Consider the following 16,680-nt stretch of genomic DNA (forward strand, 5'->3'; position numbering starts at 1 on the left):
TTACAAGAAAAAATAACAGTTTATTACAAACTTGATACTACTTAACTATGTTGCTGAAGGGGAGGAGGGGGGGGGCGCAACCTCAAATTATTCTTAAAGTAACAAACCTGCATTGCAAATGTAAATGTTGTCTTAGCTGCCTGGATTTGAAAAAATGTTAGAAGTAACTCTACCAACAGTCCACTATATGCAATGTAATGTTTACAGTTCAAACAGTTTCAGATGAGGGTTTTGGAATGTTTAAAAACCTAAAATAAAGGCAACCACACTTAACCTTGGAGACAAAGTAACTGTGCTAATCCACACGTGAAAATGGCTTTTTAAATGTGTATCGTTGACATAAAACCGAATGTCTCATTCGCATGGCACTAAGAGTAGGTCTGTTTGCAGTTGGTTCCTGGATTACAAGGCACAAAAACAGAAGCGGGGAGATGGAAATATCAAATGGGGCTAAAACCAAACCAGTACCTTTTTTAAATATTTCAAATGTTAAATAGAGAAATGGAAAAAATATTATATATATTTATATACAGCAGCAACACAAATGTAAAATTGACTATAGAAACAGTGCGTAGACCCTCCTGAGTGTTAACATCAACCACTTCAAAGACTGTCACAGGTTTCTCTGTGCTCACAGAAAAGATTTCAGTTTCTCTGAAGCCCTGGCCTCCTTTCCAGGCATTGTCAGATTTTGCTTTGTAGGCTGAAATTGTAAAAGTTCTATTCTCATCCAAAGATGCTTTAAGTAAGGCTGTCCTATTGTAAAGATAACCGATGTACCTTACAGTAAACTGACCCAAATAAAAGAAATAGATAAACGAGAAGGATAATCTAAATCCCATCATTATTTGGCTGAGAACTGTCTCCTTTCACTTTTTTGCATGGTGGGGTTCCATCATCGGAATCCTTCATCAAAATGGTGAGCAGGTAGGTTGTGGAAAGAAAGAAAAGGAAGAAAGGAAAAAAAAAACAAGTGAAAACAAGTTATTGGTACCACAAGTAAAAAATGTTTGCAGAAAAATAAAAGGAGACATTGAAAATTTTATCACACGTGTTAAATGGAAATGTTTAAAAAAAACTGATTTGTAAACATTTGTTTAATTGTAAAGGTTAGTGGCTAATTTCCTATACGAATTAGTGCTAATGCAACAAACGTTTCTACACATCCTAAACAATTACAATTCAATATACTATTTCCCTTTTCCCAGTGACCTCAAATGCATACCCATTTTGGCCCCCCATCTGTACAACGAATGCTCCAGAATGTGGTTGAAGAACTAGAACATTAGTTTCATAGGATTGCTATATAAATGGGAAATTATACAGCAGTTCTGTGCAGGGGCCTAACACAAAGAGGACTCCCAAAAGTAGTAAAGACCCTGCTGTGCAATGATGCAACCTACTGTGCAAGCCGAGCCTGTTAGAAGCCAATAATGCAAGATTCTAAAGTCAAGCCTGAGTGTTACCTGAGAGTTTTTTGATGCCTCCACAGTTATTTCTTTATCACCAGAAGTTTGCGTTTCTGCCTTTTCTGAACTGTTTAATGAGCTTTCTATTGACGAATGCGAATTCTGTCCTGAAGAAACTGAAAAATAATGTATTTACACACACATTATATATAATAAGAGAATACATGATTTAAATACATGACATGCAGTCTACATGATCTATTAAAGGAAAAAGAAAGGTAAAAACTAAGTAAGCTTTATCAGAAAGGTATATGTAAATACAGCCATAAGCACTCACAGAAACACTGCACTGACTTCTTTGTCAAAAGGTTTCTTGTGTCTGTAATTTAGAGACACCCAGCTCTCTGCTCTCTCCCCTCTCCTGCTCCCCCGTCCCTCAAGAATGCGAAGAACTCACTCCCCCCCTTAGGAATGTGGATCTGAGCCAATCACGAAGAAGCTGACTTAGTCTAACTAAGCATGTACACTTGGTCTTGGTTCAGGAGAGAGGCATTATTGGAACTTTCTTTACACAGCTCAGTGTTTTTTCTTCCTGTTTGGCTTCTGATCATCTGAACAGGTGAAATATGGGGCACTATTGAGACAACTAAAGGTATGCATACAGCTTGAGATAAACTCTAACGCTTATATAGGCATCATTCATATAGATCTTTACTTGTTGCAGTACAAACTGCAGCATTCCCCCAGCAAACTTGCTTCAGCTGTAGACAGAATCTTCTGTCTTTAGTCTGGCTCTACCTTAAAGATATTTCACATGTTTTATGTGCTTGAACTGATGGTTGGTTGGCAATAAATAAGCTTTCATAAAACTACATTTTAAACCTTTCTAAAAGAACCCTTGTATGTACTATTAAAGTGATACGGTTTCTTTGTTTTTTCATTGCCTTTTATGTGTGTAATGCAAAGATGTTCAAGTGGAGGACCTCAGAACATATATGGCCCTCTGTTAACGACTCCATGCTGTGTACTACATCATTTTAATATAATCCAGTCTATTAGCACGTAATCTGTCAGATAGCAGACCCCCATCATGAAAAAAATGAAAGATTTATTTTAGGACTTTCTTAATAACTTCTATGGTATTACTGACTGAGCCTGCAGTTTTAGTTTAAAGATGCCATTGTCTCAGGCCAAAGTAGGCACTTATATTGTTGCTGGTGGAAATGCATTTCAGAGCGGTTAGTCGCATGCAATAGCAGAGGTTTATCACAGGTGACCGAACCGCTACATGGGTCCTTAGCCGTAGAGTCAACAGCTTATCTACCCATATAAGGGGCTAACAGGTGGGCCTGCCCAAATGTTATCTGGAAGAAAAATGCCCATATATCAGACAGGTAGGTTGGAAAATCCTGTTGGACAAGGGGCACTTCAGTGCATTTATGCAGCCATCACCCAATGGGACTATCTAGGCCCCAGTGTATGATCTGATCACTGGCCAATCACCCTTATTAGGCCCAGAATGCAGGTGGCCAATTTGGCAGAGAACATCCCCAATTAAATTCAGTGAAATCAGAAGCAGAAGCCAAATCAGTAAATATAAGGCCAAAGTGCATTGATGGTCCAAATGTCTGTGAGCTATAGCCCTTATTTCTCTTTTAATAATAAGGTGTTGGGAGATAGATTTTACATAGCCAAAAACAGATCTATTGCTCCAACCTTCAGAATCTTGCTGTTCACTGGCATTTGAATGACTTTCTTCCAGTTTTACTTCACTTCCTTCAGGTTGTGCAGATACATTTTGGTCAGGTGCAGGGCTGCAAGTACTACTGTTTTCTTGCTTTACAGGTGAGGCATCAGCTATGGAACTCTGATTGCTATTATCATCTGCAAAACAATGTAAAATAAAGCACACTTACATGTTAGAATATACGATATGGCGTGCTGCTGTTTGTTTTTTGTAAATGCATGACTCTGCAGTCATAAAGAAGAAATGTTTTTGAATGGATATATACACAGAACCAACCAATACAAATTTGCTTCTGTATACCAGAGCTGTCCAACTGGCGGCCCATGGCCACCCACCTGTCTGGCTGCTTACCTTTGTGTAACATTTGAATTGTATCAGTACTGAGATTAACTGACTCCCTGCATTATTCACAATTTAAATTCATGTTTTAACTGTTCAAAAATATAATCCCCTCTACTGTTCACACCTTTTAATCTGTGCATTGTTTACATCTCAGGCTCAGACTGTAAGCATCCACATTGTTCATCTGTACACACCTCAGACAGATGGTAGGAGTAGTGCCAGCATTGTGTCACTGTATGTACCACCTGCCCTATGCTGCCTGTGTGTATGGCACACAGGCAGAGTATGGCACACACACAGGCAGGGTAGGGCAGGCAGAGTGAGGCACACACAGGCAGTACTCTGCTTGTCCTATGCTGCCAGTGGGAGGTGAACCTGGGGTTTGTTCTGGGAGCTTGTTAGCAGTTGGAAATAAGCCATTATATGGTCCCTTGGTGTGTAATTATATGCTATCCACAGTGGAGGAGGAGGCATATGGATTTAAGTGTATGTCTCAATATGGCATAATATAATTGTTTCACATATGAATGAAGGGTGATATCCCTAGAGTAAGTACCAACAATTTGGGTTTTTCCTGAGCTAACACCATTAATGTGGGTATGGTCTTAAAAGCTCTTGTGATAACATGGGTATGGTTTAAAGTGGGTGCAGTTTAAAGAAGGGGAGTGGTCAAAACTGGCTTGCATTATCAGCCCAACCATGTAGGCCAGGAAAATTCCAGCCCTCGGAAGCTCAGAAGTTGGACAGCACTGCAATATACTATACTGCCAAGAAGGTTCAACTAGACTGAGTTCATTTCACTTTTACAGGTAAATTTGTAGGACCAGGGAACAGCCGTATAAGGCATTTATGTCACACTCAGTGGTAGTTTCAACAGACACTGTTCTAAAGTCCAAGCTGAAACTTTTTGCAAAGATTTGAAGCTTTTATTTCTCTATACTTTTTAAATGCCCATATCAATTCTTTTTTCCAGAAAATTCTCTACTATGAACATTAATGACCTAGTAATATGCAATGTGCTTTGCTTGCAACGGTTAACATGCAATTCATGAACATGAATTTCATGAAAATGTAAACTATTCAAAATCTAGGGTCTTTGCATGGTATTTTGAGTAATTGTATACAGCATATACAGCAGTATACTATTCCGATTTAACCAGTGACTTTTACATTTACATATATTTTTATCAATTACCCATTTTAAATAAAAAAAAAACAAAAAAAAAACAAAAACACACAGATGGATGTGTGGGGATTATATTACTTTTATGGGTTTTGTGGAGCAGTAACTTTTGCATGCAGGAGCCAAAGGTTTATCCATAAAAACCAGAAAGAGCTATAAATATTTTATGCTTTCTAGAAACTAATAACTATGCAGTATCAAATTACACAGCATTCTTCTATGTTTTATAGATTTGTCTTTGATGCCAAAAGGATTTGTGGGATATGTTGCTGAATTCATGCATGGTGTTAATATGCGCAGTGTAAAACTATTTTTATCAATGAGCTTTTACAATCATTTATAATAAGTAATACTGTGGTATTTTTAATTCAGAAAGGTTTAATTTTACAAAATCTAGGTTGTGGCATATATGGAATTACCATAAGTCTACTTATTTTTGGCATGGTGTTTTGAAATAGCTTATTCAAGTGCTGTTGGATTTTGTACACAATCCAAATGCTGAGGGAGAGGAGAGAAAGCTGCAGAAACTCACCATTCATATCCATCATTCCTGGAGATGAGCTGTTTTCTGGTGTAGTAAGTTCTGAGCCACATTTGTCATCTTTAGTCTTCTTCTTGTTCTTCGTTTTCTAAATATAAACAACAACAACACAATTAAATTCCCACCCTCCAAAGAGGTAGTACCATCTAAAGTATGGAAAGTCGAAAGCCTCAGAAATCAAGATGTTAGAGACAAAAAAAAAAAAAAAAAAAACACCAGAGGGAAAAGAGGAAAAAGGAAACAAAGTGTTAAGTGGTACACAAACAAGATTGAAGAAATAGTAATGTTAGAGTTGTATAAAACCTAGGGTTGTATTCATCCACTTCCCAAATGATCTAGAAAACCTAAACAGGTTATAAACCATTAACTACAAGTATAGCTTAATGTAAATGCAGAAAAAAAGCAATGGATCAAAGTGTGCATGCGCGGATGCTATATTCCATATATTTGTAACATTTCCTCACATTGAAACTTGTACAATGTACAGTGGTGTAAGTTTTTAAGGTTGAAACGTCTGTAGGCAAAACTAGAAAACTAAAGCACAAACAAAAATTATATTATGCACACAGCCCCTTCACCTTTACAGACTTGGGTCCTCTAAAGCAACCAATTCCACCCACAACCGATGATCCTACCCCACCAATTATCTTATGCTCCAATTTATTTTTCTTTATAGCGATGAAAATGGTCAACCCAAGTGGATGGCATCTTGGTTCTTTTGTACCATTGGGTGTGCATTTTCTAACGCCAATTGTCTCAAGTAAGTGATTTGACAGACCAGTCTGTCATAGGAGAGCAATTTAGTATGGCCCAGTTGGACTCTTCCTCAAACGGAAAGGTGGGTCAGATATCCTGATATGTGGCCAGCACAAAACACTGCCACCAGCAGCTTTATTGAGGTTAGTGTATTTAAGACAGTTTATTTTGCTTCTTTAAAATATTTCTCAATATGTCATAATACACTTTAAGCTCATTAAAAAGGAGTTTCCTAATACTCAGTTCATGTACTGCATTAATGTTGTTAATATACGTGTAAAAGGACTATCTTCAGGCACTTCAGAGCTTTTAAAAAAGCAACCTGTAACCATCTATGAATTCTTAACTTAAAGGGGAAGATCAACATCAAACCAATGTTTTTAAAATTTAAAGTTTAATGTGTTTATCCAGTCTGCTAGCTCAGTAATCTAGCAGCACTCTGAATCAATTGCAAACGCTGCCTTACATAAAACTCATGGATTATTCTGACCAGGGCCAAAGACAAGGAATGTATCAACTAATGTAGCAAATTTGAACAGTACCAATCAGTCAGTGACCCCCCCCCCCCCCCAACACACACCAAATACTGGCACGAAGTGTGGAAGTCGGAGTGAGACAATTCATTTCTGGTAAGATTTTTAAAAACTTCTATGCAGTTGGTGAGATTAAAAAAAAAAAAAAAAAAAAGGCGCAGTTGACCGTCCCTAAAGAAAGCGCAGCCAAATGCATCCCTGCAGCTCCTTTTTTGCAGAGAAAGCGATAACATGGATACGCCAACAGTCACTGCCCTCTAAAAACATTAATAAATTACTTCCACCCCAGACAAAATTAGGATTTAAATGATACAGGAATCTCAATCCAAAGCAAGAAGTCGACTGGCTAACTAAACGGTCCCCTAATTCACACAAATTGTTTTCTCCCCCCTTTACCTGCTCACTTATCTACCAATGCTTTATATTCAACTTTCTATACCAATAAACAAAATCTTATTAGAGAAAACAAAACTCCATTCGGGTGACCTGCTTATTTTAACAATAAAGGCATGCATTTTGTGTTAGTGTATTTCAGAAGCCAAGTTCCTAAAACACAAGAGAAATTAAACAGACAATGGGAAAGAGAAAAAAAAATCTGACTTTTGCATTGGGTTTTGGCCGCCTCAGGAGTCCAGAGTTCTCATCTGTCACTTTCAAATCAATCTGAAGGGAAAAAATGCAAAGAAGTAAGGATGTTAAAGTAGTGTGCTATATAAAATCTTATAATCCCGCAAGGCATCAGTTTTAAAATATCTTGATTGAATCATAGAGAAAAATATTTTATATCCTATTTAACTGCACAGCACTGAACAAATATAACCATGTAACTTAGTGCCCTGCTCCCAAAAGTGCCCACCTTCAGGTCACTGCTTGTCTGTCTAGCCTCCCTCCCCTAGCTTATTATACAATATATGATTAGATGAGTATTTTATTCAATTTTTTTTTAAAAATATGGCTCACATTTAATGGATCACCAGTTTCGATTCAGGAATGCTGCTGAAGACAAACTATAGAGCGCATCAGTATAGGCAAATTTTTATTATTATTTTTTTTTTTTAAGGATTCCCATAAGCCCCAGAATTCCTTAACAAGAATTTCCCCTCTAGTAAGTACACCTAGCTAGGCAATTGTACAACAGCCCTTCGGTGAGAGAAATATTTTAGTCTTTATTTCAATATTTCACTTCTGTGAAGAAGACATATGGCAGATACAAATAAGAGAAATTTCTCAGCAGGAATGAGATTTGTTCCTCCTAATAATGGCAAAAGGAAAAGGTTAGTAACCAACCAGTTCAAGTGCAGATATAAAAACTGCCATGACAGGTTATGAGAACTTAAAAGTTTGGTAAGCCAGCTCCATTTCCACTAGGGCATGGCTATACAAATTAAAGTTTTTAGAGAGCTTCTAGAGAAATGGACAATCCCCTGCCATAGACAATACTGAGAACTGCCTCTGCTAAAACACACTTAAAGTGTGTTCCGCTGTCGCCAAGTGAGCAGATCTTCTCCTGATATCCCTACCTACGGGTGGGCGATATCGGGAGAATCCAGGGTAATTCGATCGTTTGGCTCTGGGCCCATCAACGAGCCAATGCGGTCCCTGATCCGACTAAATTTTCTAACCAGCCCAATCGAGATCTGCCCGATTTCAGGCCAGATCTCGGTTGGGCAGGCCCGTCGGGAGTGCCCATACACGGGCCGATTAGCTGCCGAATCGGTCCAAGGGACCGATATCGGCAGCTACTATAGAGACGATTATCAGTAAATGATCAGCATTGTCTATATTTGTAGCCATGAATAGTAGCTGCTACTAGTAGCTCTGTGTGTCTTCACCCTAATGAGCAGTGCAAGCAATTTGCCCATTGAATGTCAGTAACATGGTTACATTAGAGAAGGATACAAACTTTAAACAAGTTTAAACTGCTTGCAATAATTTACTTAAATGCTTCATCATAGCTTTAAGTAGATATTTAAGCAATATGTTTATCCCTTCTTACCTAAGAGCTGAGTAAACCAAAGGCCCTCAAAGCCGGATGTGACCACCCCCATTAAATATTTATGGCATACTCTAAACCTCTGTATGATGTAATTTTATTATAATTCTAATTTTATTCTAGCATATAAACAAGTGCAATATAAAGCTTCTATGCTCATATCATGAATAAGCAACTGGAGCACCCCTCTGCTGTTCCAGCAAGAGTCCAAATGGATGGCAAAAGCTTAGTTTAATGATACAGAAAGCCTCTCCTTATGCTTTCCTGCTCAGTTCTATGTCAGGAGATGCATCCTGAAGCACTTTCACTTCGTGCTCAGTTCTATCGCTCACATTCAGTAATAGAACTGAGCAGGGATATAAGAAACAAAACAAAAAAAAAAAGTGTCATGTGACTAAACAAGCTCATTGTCACAAATAGCCAGACCTAACTATACTAATTTAAACAATTGGCCAATCACACCTGGGTTGCATGCATAGTCCAATGTGGTCTCTCAGTGCTATTTTCTGTCAACAGTGATTGATATCTCAACATGCTAAATTAGATATCAATTACTAAATTGGATCATTTAATTCCAACAGAGGGAGCATCTGGTTGCAAGTTCAGTCAAAAAAGACATAAGGGCACATCAACTGTAATTTTTATACTGATGTTTCAGTAAGGTGAGGGCATTGACTGTGACTGCAATATAAACACAATATATATTAAACAACACTTACATCATCCACTTTGGGCTCTGTGACAGGCACCCATTTGTAGATCCTGAGAGATGTATCTCCAACAGTTACCCATTTTTTCTCCCTGAAATCAAAGAGAAATTTATAAGTACACACTGAAAATTATATTTAAACCAATAAAATCAGTGAAGCGTTTTTCCCGTCATTAAAAAGAGATCTTATGGTTTTCCCATTGCAGCCAACAACAAAATGCTTGGAGTAGTCTCCCACGGAAGGCTAGACACTAAACATCAGCTATATGCCTCCATCTTCTTTATTTATCCACCTACTCAGACATAACACTTTCTAGAGCAGGGAACCCCAACCTTTACTACTCATGAGCCACACACAAATGTAAAAAGACTTGGAAAGCAACACAAGCATCATAAAAGTTCAGAAAGTTGTCAAATAAGGGCTGTGATTGGCTATTTGGTAGCTTCTTTGCACGCTATCAGCTTACAGGAGGATTTATTTGGTGGTAATCTTGTTTTTATACAACCATAACTTGCCACCAAAGCAAGAAATTAAAAAAATAAGCATCTGCTTTGGGGATACCGAGAGCGACAACCAAGAGGCTGGTGAGCAACATGTTGCACTACTGTTCCAATTTGAATAATCCTGCTTCTCTGCATTCCTGTAGTGCTAACCTGTGGCTTCTAACTGCAACAGGAACATCGGAATCGGACGTGTCAACTATAAAGTTTGATGGTGGAAGAATAATGATCTGCCCTGTTTTCTGTGTTTTGGGCTTAGACCTTTAATTCTAGTTCAGGAAATTTGCAATGATACAATGACATTGTAGAGAAGTGTGAACTTTAACTTTGAAATAACAGTTTGGGGAGGAGCATTTCTGTATCAGCATGACCCCTGTGCACAAAGCAAGACTATGATGCAGAAGAACTTGACAGGTCTGTCCAGATGTGAACCCAAACACCACCTTTGGGATGATTTTAAACTCTGCCTGTGAGTCAGGCGCCATCACCCCACATCAGTGCCTGAGCTCACCAATGTTTTTGTGTCTGAATGTTAGCCAGCCCACACAGCCATGTTGCAAAATCTGGTTAATTGCCTTCCTAGAAGAGCAGAGGCTGTTATAGCAGCAAAGGGGCAACCAATCTGATATTCAGTTTAGAAACTGAATGTTCAACAACACACATAGGTGTGTGTGTCCTCATACTCTTGGCCATATAGTATATTTACTAAGAAGTCTAAGAATTCAGCAGTGCTAGGTCACATGTAGTTATTATAAGACAACTATTCCATCACTTTATATTTCAACTAATAATTTACAGTTTATGAAGTCTAATAGGGACTAATGTTTTGCTAAGTTATATGATTGCACATACAAGTCTTTTTTTTGTATAATTACTTGTATTACTTACATTTAAACTCACGAGTAAACATCGGGCATCTTTGTAAAACAAAGTGCTGCATATGTTTTTCCACTGGTGGCTTACTTTATTGCAAGTGGGAAAGCATTTTGGGAAGATCTAGCATCCGCGGTAGTGCAGGTTTAACCGTGGGCGACAAATCCCTTCACCCATCCAAGGAGCCCAGAGCAGAAGCTTGTGTGCCTAGTACTTATAGTGAGGTTTGAAAAGAATGCCTTATTCTCCGTAAAAGAACACACACTGCATTCCATAGAACTAAAACCATTCAAAATGTTTACTGCAGCAAAGAACCTTTGTTTATTAGGGAAAACAAATACATGTGTGAAGTTACCCTTTAACAAAGTTTTGCAGGAGTTTATCCAATGAGTCATACTGCAATAACACACACACTAAGCAGAAAAATATTAACAAATGTAGCTCCTGCTACCACCAAATTGGAGCAGTCACTTGTGTTAACAAGTCCTACACTGAAGAAAAACTAAACAGAGTATGGAAGGTCAAATTATTTCTAACAACCTACTCTATGGATTCTGTCTATTGCTTAGCTCAATAACAGCCAGCCAATTTCACAGCAGTGTACAAAGAGAGGCACATACCGCAGAGTTATATTCTGGCCTTATTTTTTCATGATTTTTAGATTAAGTGTTTATGAGCAGCAAGGCGGCTCAGTTGGCAGCACTTCTGTCTTGCAGTGCTGGGGTCCAGAGTTTGACCCCAGGGGACGTGATGTGCGGGTCGACAAAAAGTCAACCCGCACTCAACCCTGCCCTCTCCCAACTTGCGCCTGACCCGGCCCCCTGCGCCCAACCCACCCATCTCTGATGTCACGGAGGAGCCTGCAAGGCAGGCGCGTGTGTATAAATAGCTGCTCCTCTTGGCAGAAGTGGGGCGCAGGTAGGTCGTGGGCGGCAGAAAGAGCTCAGCAATGAGGAACTTATGTAGGTGTCAGCCTGGCCCGCATATCATTACAGGGGACTATCTGCAAAGAGTTTTGTATGTTCACCCTATGTCTGCATGGGTGTACTGTACTCCAGTCTCCTCCCACATTCGAGGTAAAGCGGCTCCTGATAAAACGGACCCCAGTTTTACATGAATGTAACATAGTAAGTTGGACTTTAAAAAAAAAAAAACGCTTTCCCCCTCTGCAGGAAATTAGAAAGGCTTCAGATGGGTTTTTTGCCTTCCTCTGGATCAACTAGCGGTTTGGCAGATTATATATAGGCATTATGGTTGAATGTGATAGACGTATGTCTTTTTTTTTTACCTAACTTACTATGTTACTATGTTTCTTCCATTAAAAGAACAGTAACGCCAAAAAATATTAGTGTGTCTAAGTAATTAATATATTATGTACTATTGCCCTGCAATGGTAACAAGTCATGTGTCTGCCTCAGAAACACTACTATAGTTTATATAAAAAAGCTGTGGCAGCCATTCAAATCGAAAAAAAGTAGAAAAGGCACAGGTTACATAGAAGATAACAGATAAGCTGTGTAGGTTCCTATTGTATTCAGAATTTTTGGTTATTTGCTGTGTGACTTGTGCCTTTTCTCCTTATTCCAGCTTGAATGGCTGCCCAGCAGCTTATTTATATAAACTATAGTAGAGTTTCTGTAGCAAACACACCAGTGTTACCAGTGCAGGACAGTACATTATATTTTAATTACTTTAAAACATTTTTATTTTTCGGTTACTTTAAGTTCAACCTTTTAGGTCTATATAAAACCTAAGTGCTAGGTAGGAACCTAAAAGGTACACAGGCCGACGCAAATTGGACCGAATCGGCAGCTTACTTGCCCATGTATGGGGCCCACTAACAGGCCAGCCCAACTGATATCTGGCCTAAAGTCAAGTTTGAAAAACCCCATTGGGGTGAGGACCACATTGGTTTGTTTATGCAGTACTCGCGCCGACAGACACCATTCGTTATGATCCAATTGCGTAGCTGGAGGGCCAAACTGTCGGTGGGCATATTTGGGAAAGATCAGTGTCGGGAAAGACCAGGGGCCCACCAGAAAACCTTAGACCAGGGGTGGCCAATACGTCGATCGCGGTCCACCAGTTGATCAACAGTGGATTCCTGGTGGACTGCGATCAAGCCGGGGATGCGGAAGTGCTGCGTGTATCCGTATGTACGCCGCATATGTTCGCATTCACGCTGCTCTTCCGCATTCCCCGGTCATCGGTCGATAGCGACCGAAAAAAAAGTCTGCCCACCCCTGCCTTAGACCCTAGGCCCACTTTCCAAACTATTTTTCCTCCTTGCCTCACAAGTTGCCTCGAGAGGAAACTTTGCGCCGCCGCATATGCCATCCCACCGGCGAGTTTTGCTGGTATTCTAGTGTGCCAGTGTGACACTGGGAAAGATCCACTCCTTTGGCAACTTCACCAAACAAGTGGATCTTTAAATGTATGGCTAACTTTAGATTATAAACTCCACAGGGGCAAGGACTGATATAAATGATGTATACTCTGTAAAGTGCTGCGTAACATGTCAGGACTATATAAATAACAGATAAGATCATTTATTCCAAAGCTATCTAGCTGCTATGGAGAGCGCCTAAATAGAAAGATAATACAACACTTCACCATCACAGAGCAAGTGACCAATTACAAACAGAACAGAAAGGCAAATGTTTCCAGGAAGAAAAATAAAACTATAAAAAAATGAAGATCAACTTGAAAGTTTTATAAAAAGGCTTTCTACTAAAAACTACCTTTTAAAGATGAAAAATCCCTTTAAACAATAGAATTCCAGGAAAAAGCATCACATCCAAACTTTTGGTGGCTGGAAATCAAAATTGCCTAATCGGAAATTGAACCCTCATTTGTATATTCAAATTGAAATACTTGGGGTTCAACCCATAACCTGAAAATAAAGTGTGATTCATCTGTATGGTATCCTGGATTGGATGAATCCCTAATTCAAACACTATAAAGGCCACCTAATAAACTAGATTAATGTCACTTGTTGTATTCATAAAATACTGGATATATTCTGATGTTTATAAATAAAGTCTGCTATTGTTTAACTGCGCACAAGTGCAAGCCATGTCACCACACATAGGGGCCGATTCATTAAAACACGAGTTCAAATCCCAAATGGGAAAAATTCGGATCGGATACGATAATTTCTGAAGATCGCAAATATCACGATTATGCTTACGAAAAAAATGTATTAGTCACGATAATATCGTATTGGCGATCCAAAAGTCAATAAATTTTCGTACCGAACGATTGTAAACAGCAGGAAAACCTTTCCGATTTTTACGCGCAAGTGTACGAAAAAGTTGTGCGGCGTCGAAAAATTCAGCGAAAATACGCTCGGAGCGTTCAAGGATTAGTAAATATGCCCCATAGTGTATGTTTAGCAAATGTATAACAAACACTAATGCCTATACAATATATCACGTAAGCATTACAAACATGCTGCTTTTTTGAAAGAAAAATAAGATTTTTATTTGAATGTTTAACCTATGTTCTGGCGTTGGACTACAACTCCCACAATCCTCTTTACAACTATAGAGGAGGGTCCGCACTGTGGGTAGGTCTGGCTTGAAGTTTGGCTTCAGATTGCCAGAAGCAGCTAAAAGCAATGTATATATGCTGTATGCGATCGCAGGCATGGAGCTGCACTTCCTCTCTCAGCCTCATCGGTTTTTTCCCAGTCAGGATAGAATAGGACACCATGAGGAAAACAGGAGGGAGGTAGCCTCAGAGCTTCGGGGACAAAGCGCTAAATTTAAACATATCGCTGGATGAAGAAAAGAAATAAGAGCGAGTGAGTGGAGACAGGAAGCAGCCGAGCCGGCCGCCAGACAATAGCCCGCTTGCACCTTCCTCTCGCCGGCTCCATTTGGCCGCTCCGAAATGGCTGCCGCCTCCCAGCGCATTTGGCGGGCTCCTTTACTCGCGTTTTCTATGTGACACCGGTTTAGACAAGACTGGTACAGGTCAGGTGATGCGGGAAGTGCCGGTTTCCAGTTCTCCACCCAATCCATTTGCTCATCCACACACGCACAATGTTGCCCTCATCCCACCGCCCTCCCTCCATTCCTTTGTTGTCCATTTATTTCTCTTTCCTTACCATTTCCGTACTTTTTCGATGGCGGCCATCACCCGTTTGATGTCATCCTTCGCCCGACTTCTTGTTTCTGCTCTGACAGATCGCCCCGACATAGCTGCGGTGATTTCTCAGTGAGTGAGAGTAGGAGGAAGCTTCGCTGCCGGTTACTTATCGCTTTTACTTTGCTCTCACACACACGGACGTTTCCAGGGAGAGACGTAGTGCGCCTGCGCAGTGCATGAGCCTGCGGATGGAGCTCCGGCTGCTGCTAGCTTAAGGCAGGGGGAGGGGGTGTACTGCAGACCCATTAATAATGTATGTAATGAAGAATATACTATTTGTTTTTTTTAATTATGAAGCTCTACACATCCCTCTCTCATACTGCTCAACTACGAACATTAATATTGGGAGTGTAGGATTTGTAGTTTGATATCAGCAGGCCGCCAGGGTCGGCTCGGTGCTACAGGTTAAGTTGTCGATGACCCCGTTCAAAGAGTAAACATAGGCATATGTATATATACGTAATTGTACATTTATAACCCGCATAATATGCTTAGGAGCGATAGTTAGCGATGCCATGTGTCACATGATCTGTGTGTATTCCATAGCCCCTTCTTCATAATATGAGGTGGATAGAGGTCATCATCTAGTTCCTGGACACTACTATAAGGTCACAAAACTGTTTGTTATATATATTTACAAGAGATGGTGTATTATTCTATATACCATGTTTGCTGCCTGAGGGCATGTACATATGGGCTAGGGTGCCATCTTTTGCTTATTCAAAAAACAGCTGTAGTAAAAGAAATAGTGGAAATCTATTCTCTTCAATTTACTAATCCAGCAACACCATATTAAAAATGAATTGTCTGTGCAAAGCTTACAGTCTTATCTGTTTCAGGGGAAAGGTTGCAACCCAAACATGAGTACTTTTATATGTGTTGCAGGGCATTCGGGTACACATTGACTGGGCATCAAATGCTGGTCCTGTTCTTTAAAATGGGGAATGTAGCTAGATGTGCTATTATTCCTCCTCACATTTGGAAATTCAGAAGGGTAATGCTGATTTTGGCTAGCGAATAAAAACAGGCTAAGCCAAATAGGGACTACATAAGGCAAGGAACTTTTCGCCAATGATAAAACACCACAAACAAAAACCTACTTTCTTGGCTGAAATGGTAGCATAAGGGGTAAAGTAATATTAGGTACACCAGAGTTTTATGACAGTCAGGGGTGTATTTATTAACACTGGAGACAAACAACATTGTCATGTTGCCCATAGCAACCAATCAGCAATTAGATTTAAACGGTCATCTACAAGTTAGAAAACAAAAGCAAAGATCTGGTTGGATGCTATTGGCAACATGACGATGTTTGTCTCCAGTGTTATAGGGCATACTTATGGACTTATTTATCTATTTTCAAGTTTGTGAATTCGAGTTTGTTTTGTGGTTTGAGTTTTGTTTTGTGTGGATCCAAGTTGGACGTTTAAAGTAGACATATTGGATGAATGGAAAAAACCCTAATTTTGTAGGCAATTATATAATATATGGTGCAGGTTTTAACTTTGGGTTAAAAATTAATCCTCTCTGTAAAAATGGCCCCTTTATTGGAGCTCCCTATAGATCTTACCAGTTCTCTGTCCTTGTTTCAAATGCAAGGTGGGAGTGTCCTAACGGTCCCTGCCTGAAGCACAGCAGGAGCCAATCACAGCCTTGCACTCACACAAACAAAGGCAGGCTTCAGTTCCCTATCAGGTCTAGCTGATTCCTATCCTACAGTGCAGTGTACTGAGTGCCGCCGGCTCCCCTGCACATCCAGAGAATTCAGCCAGCAGGAATTGGAACAGATGGGCGGGACTAGTGGGGTTTTGGGGGAATTTTTTCAATAAATCAGTTCGAAACACAACTTTTTTAAGCACAATCCTTGTATATTTAGAGGAGTATAATTCACCGGTACATTCTTCATTTTTATATATGTCTCCTTTAAATAGTGATCTGAGA

General features: G+C 39.6%; 1 protein-coding gene across 1 annotated transcript; it reads right to left on the bottom strand.

The window, feature by feature from the left end:
- bcl7a (BCL7A, BAF complex component) lies at nt 1-14,865 on the bottom strand. Its single transcript, NM_001006871.1, is given in 7 exon segments — nt 1-906; nt 1,467-1,585; nt 3,126-3,293; nt 5,214-5,310; nt 7,112-7,174; nt 9,224-9,305; nt 14,699-14,865. Coding segments are annotated over 7 exon segments (696 nt in total). The 5' UTR covers nt 14,791-14,865; the 3' UTR covers nt 1-831.
- Between the last annotated feature and the right edge of the window lie 1,815 nt (nt 14,866-16,680).

This window comes from Xenopus tropicalis, chromosome 1, assembly GCF_000004195.4.
Source record: "Xenopus tropicalis strain Nigerian chromosome 1, UCB_Xtro_10.0, whole genome shotgun sequence".
Lineage (NCBI taxonomy): Eukaryota > Metazoa > Chordata > Amphibia > Anura > Pipidae > Xenopus > Xenopus tropicalis.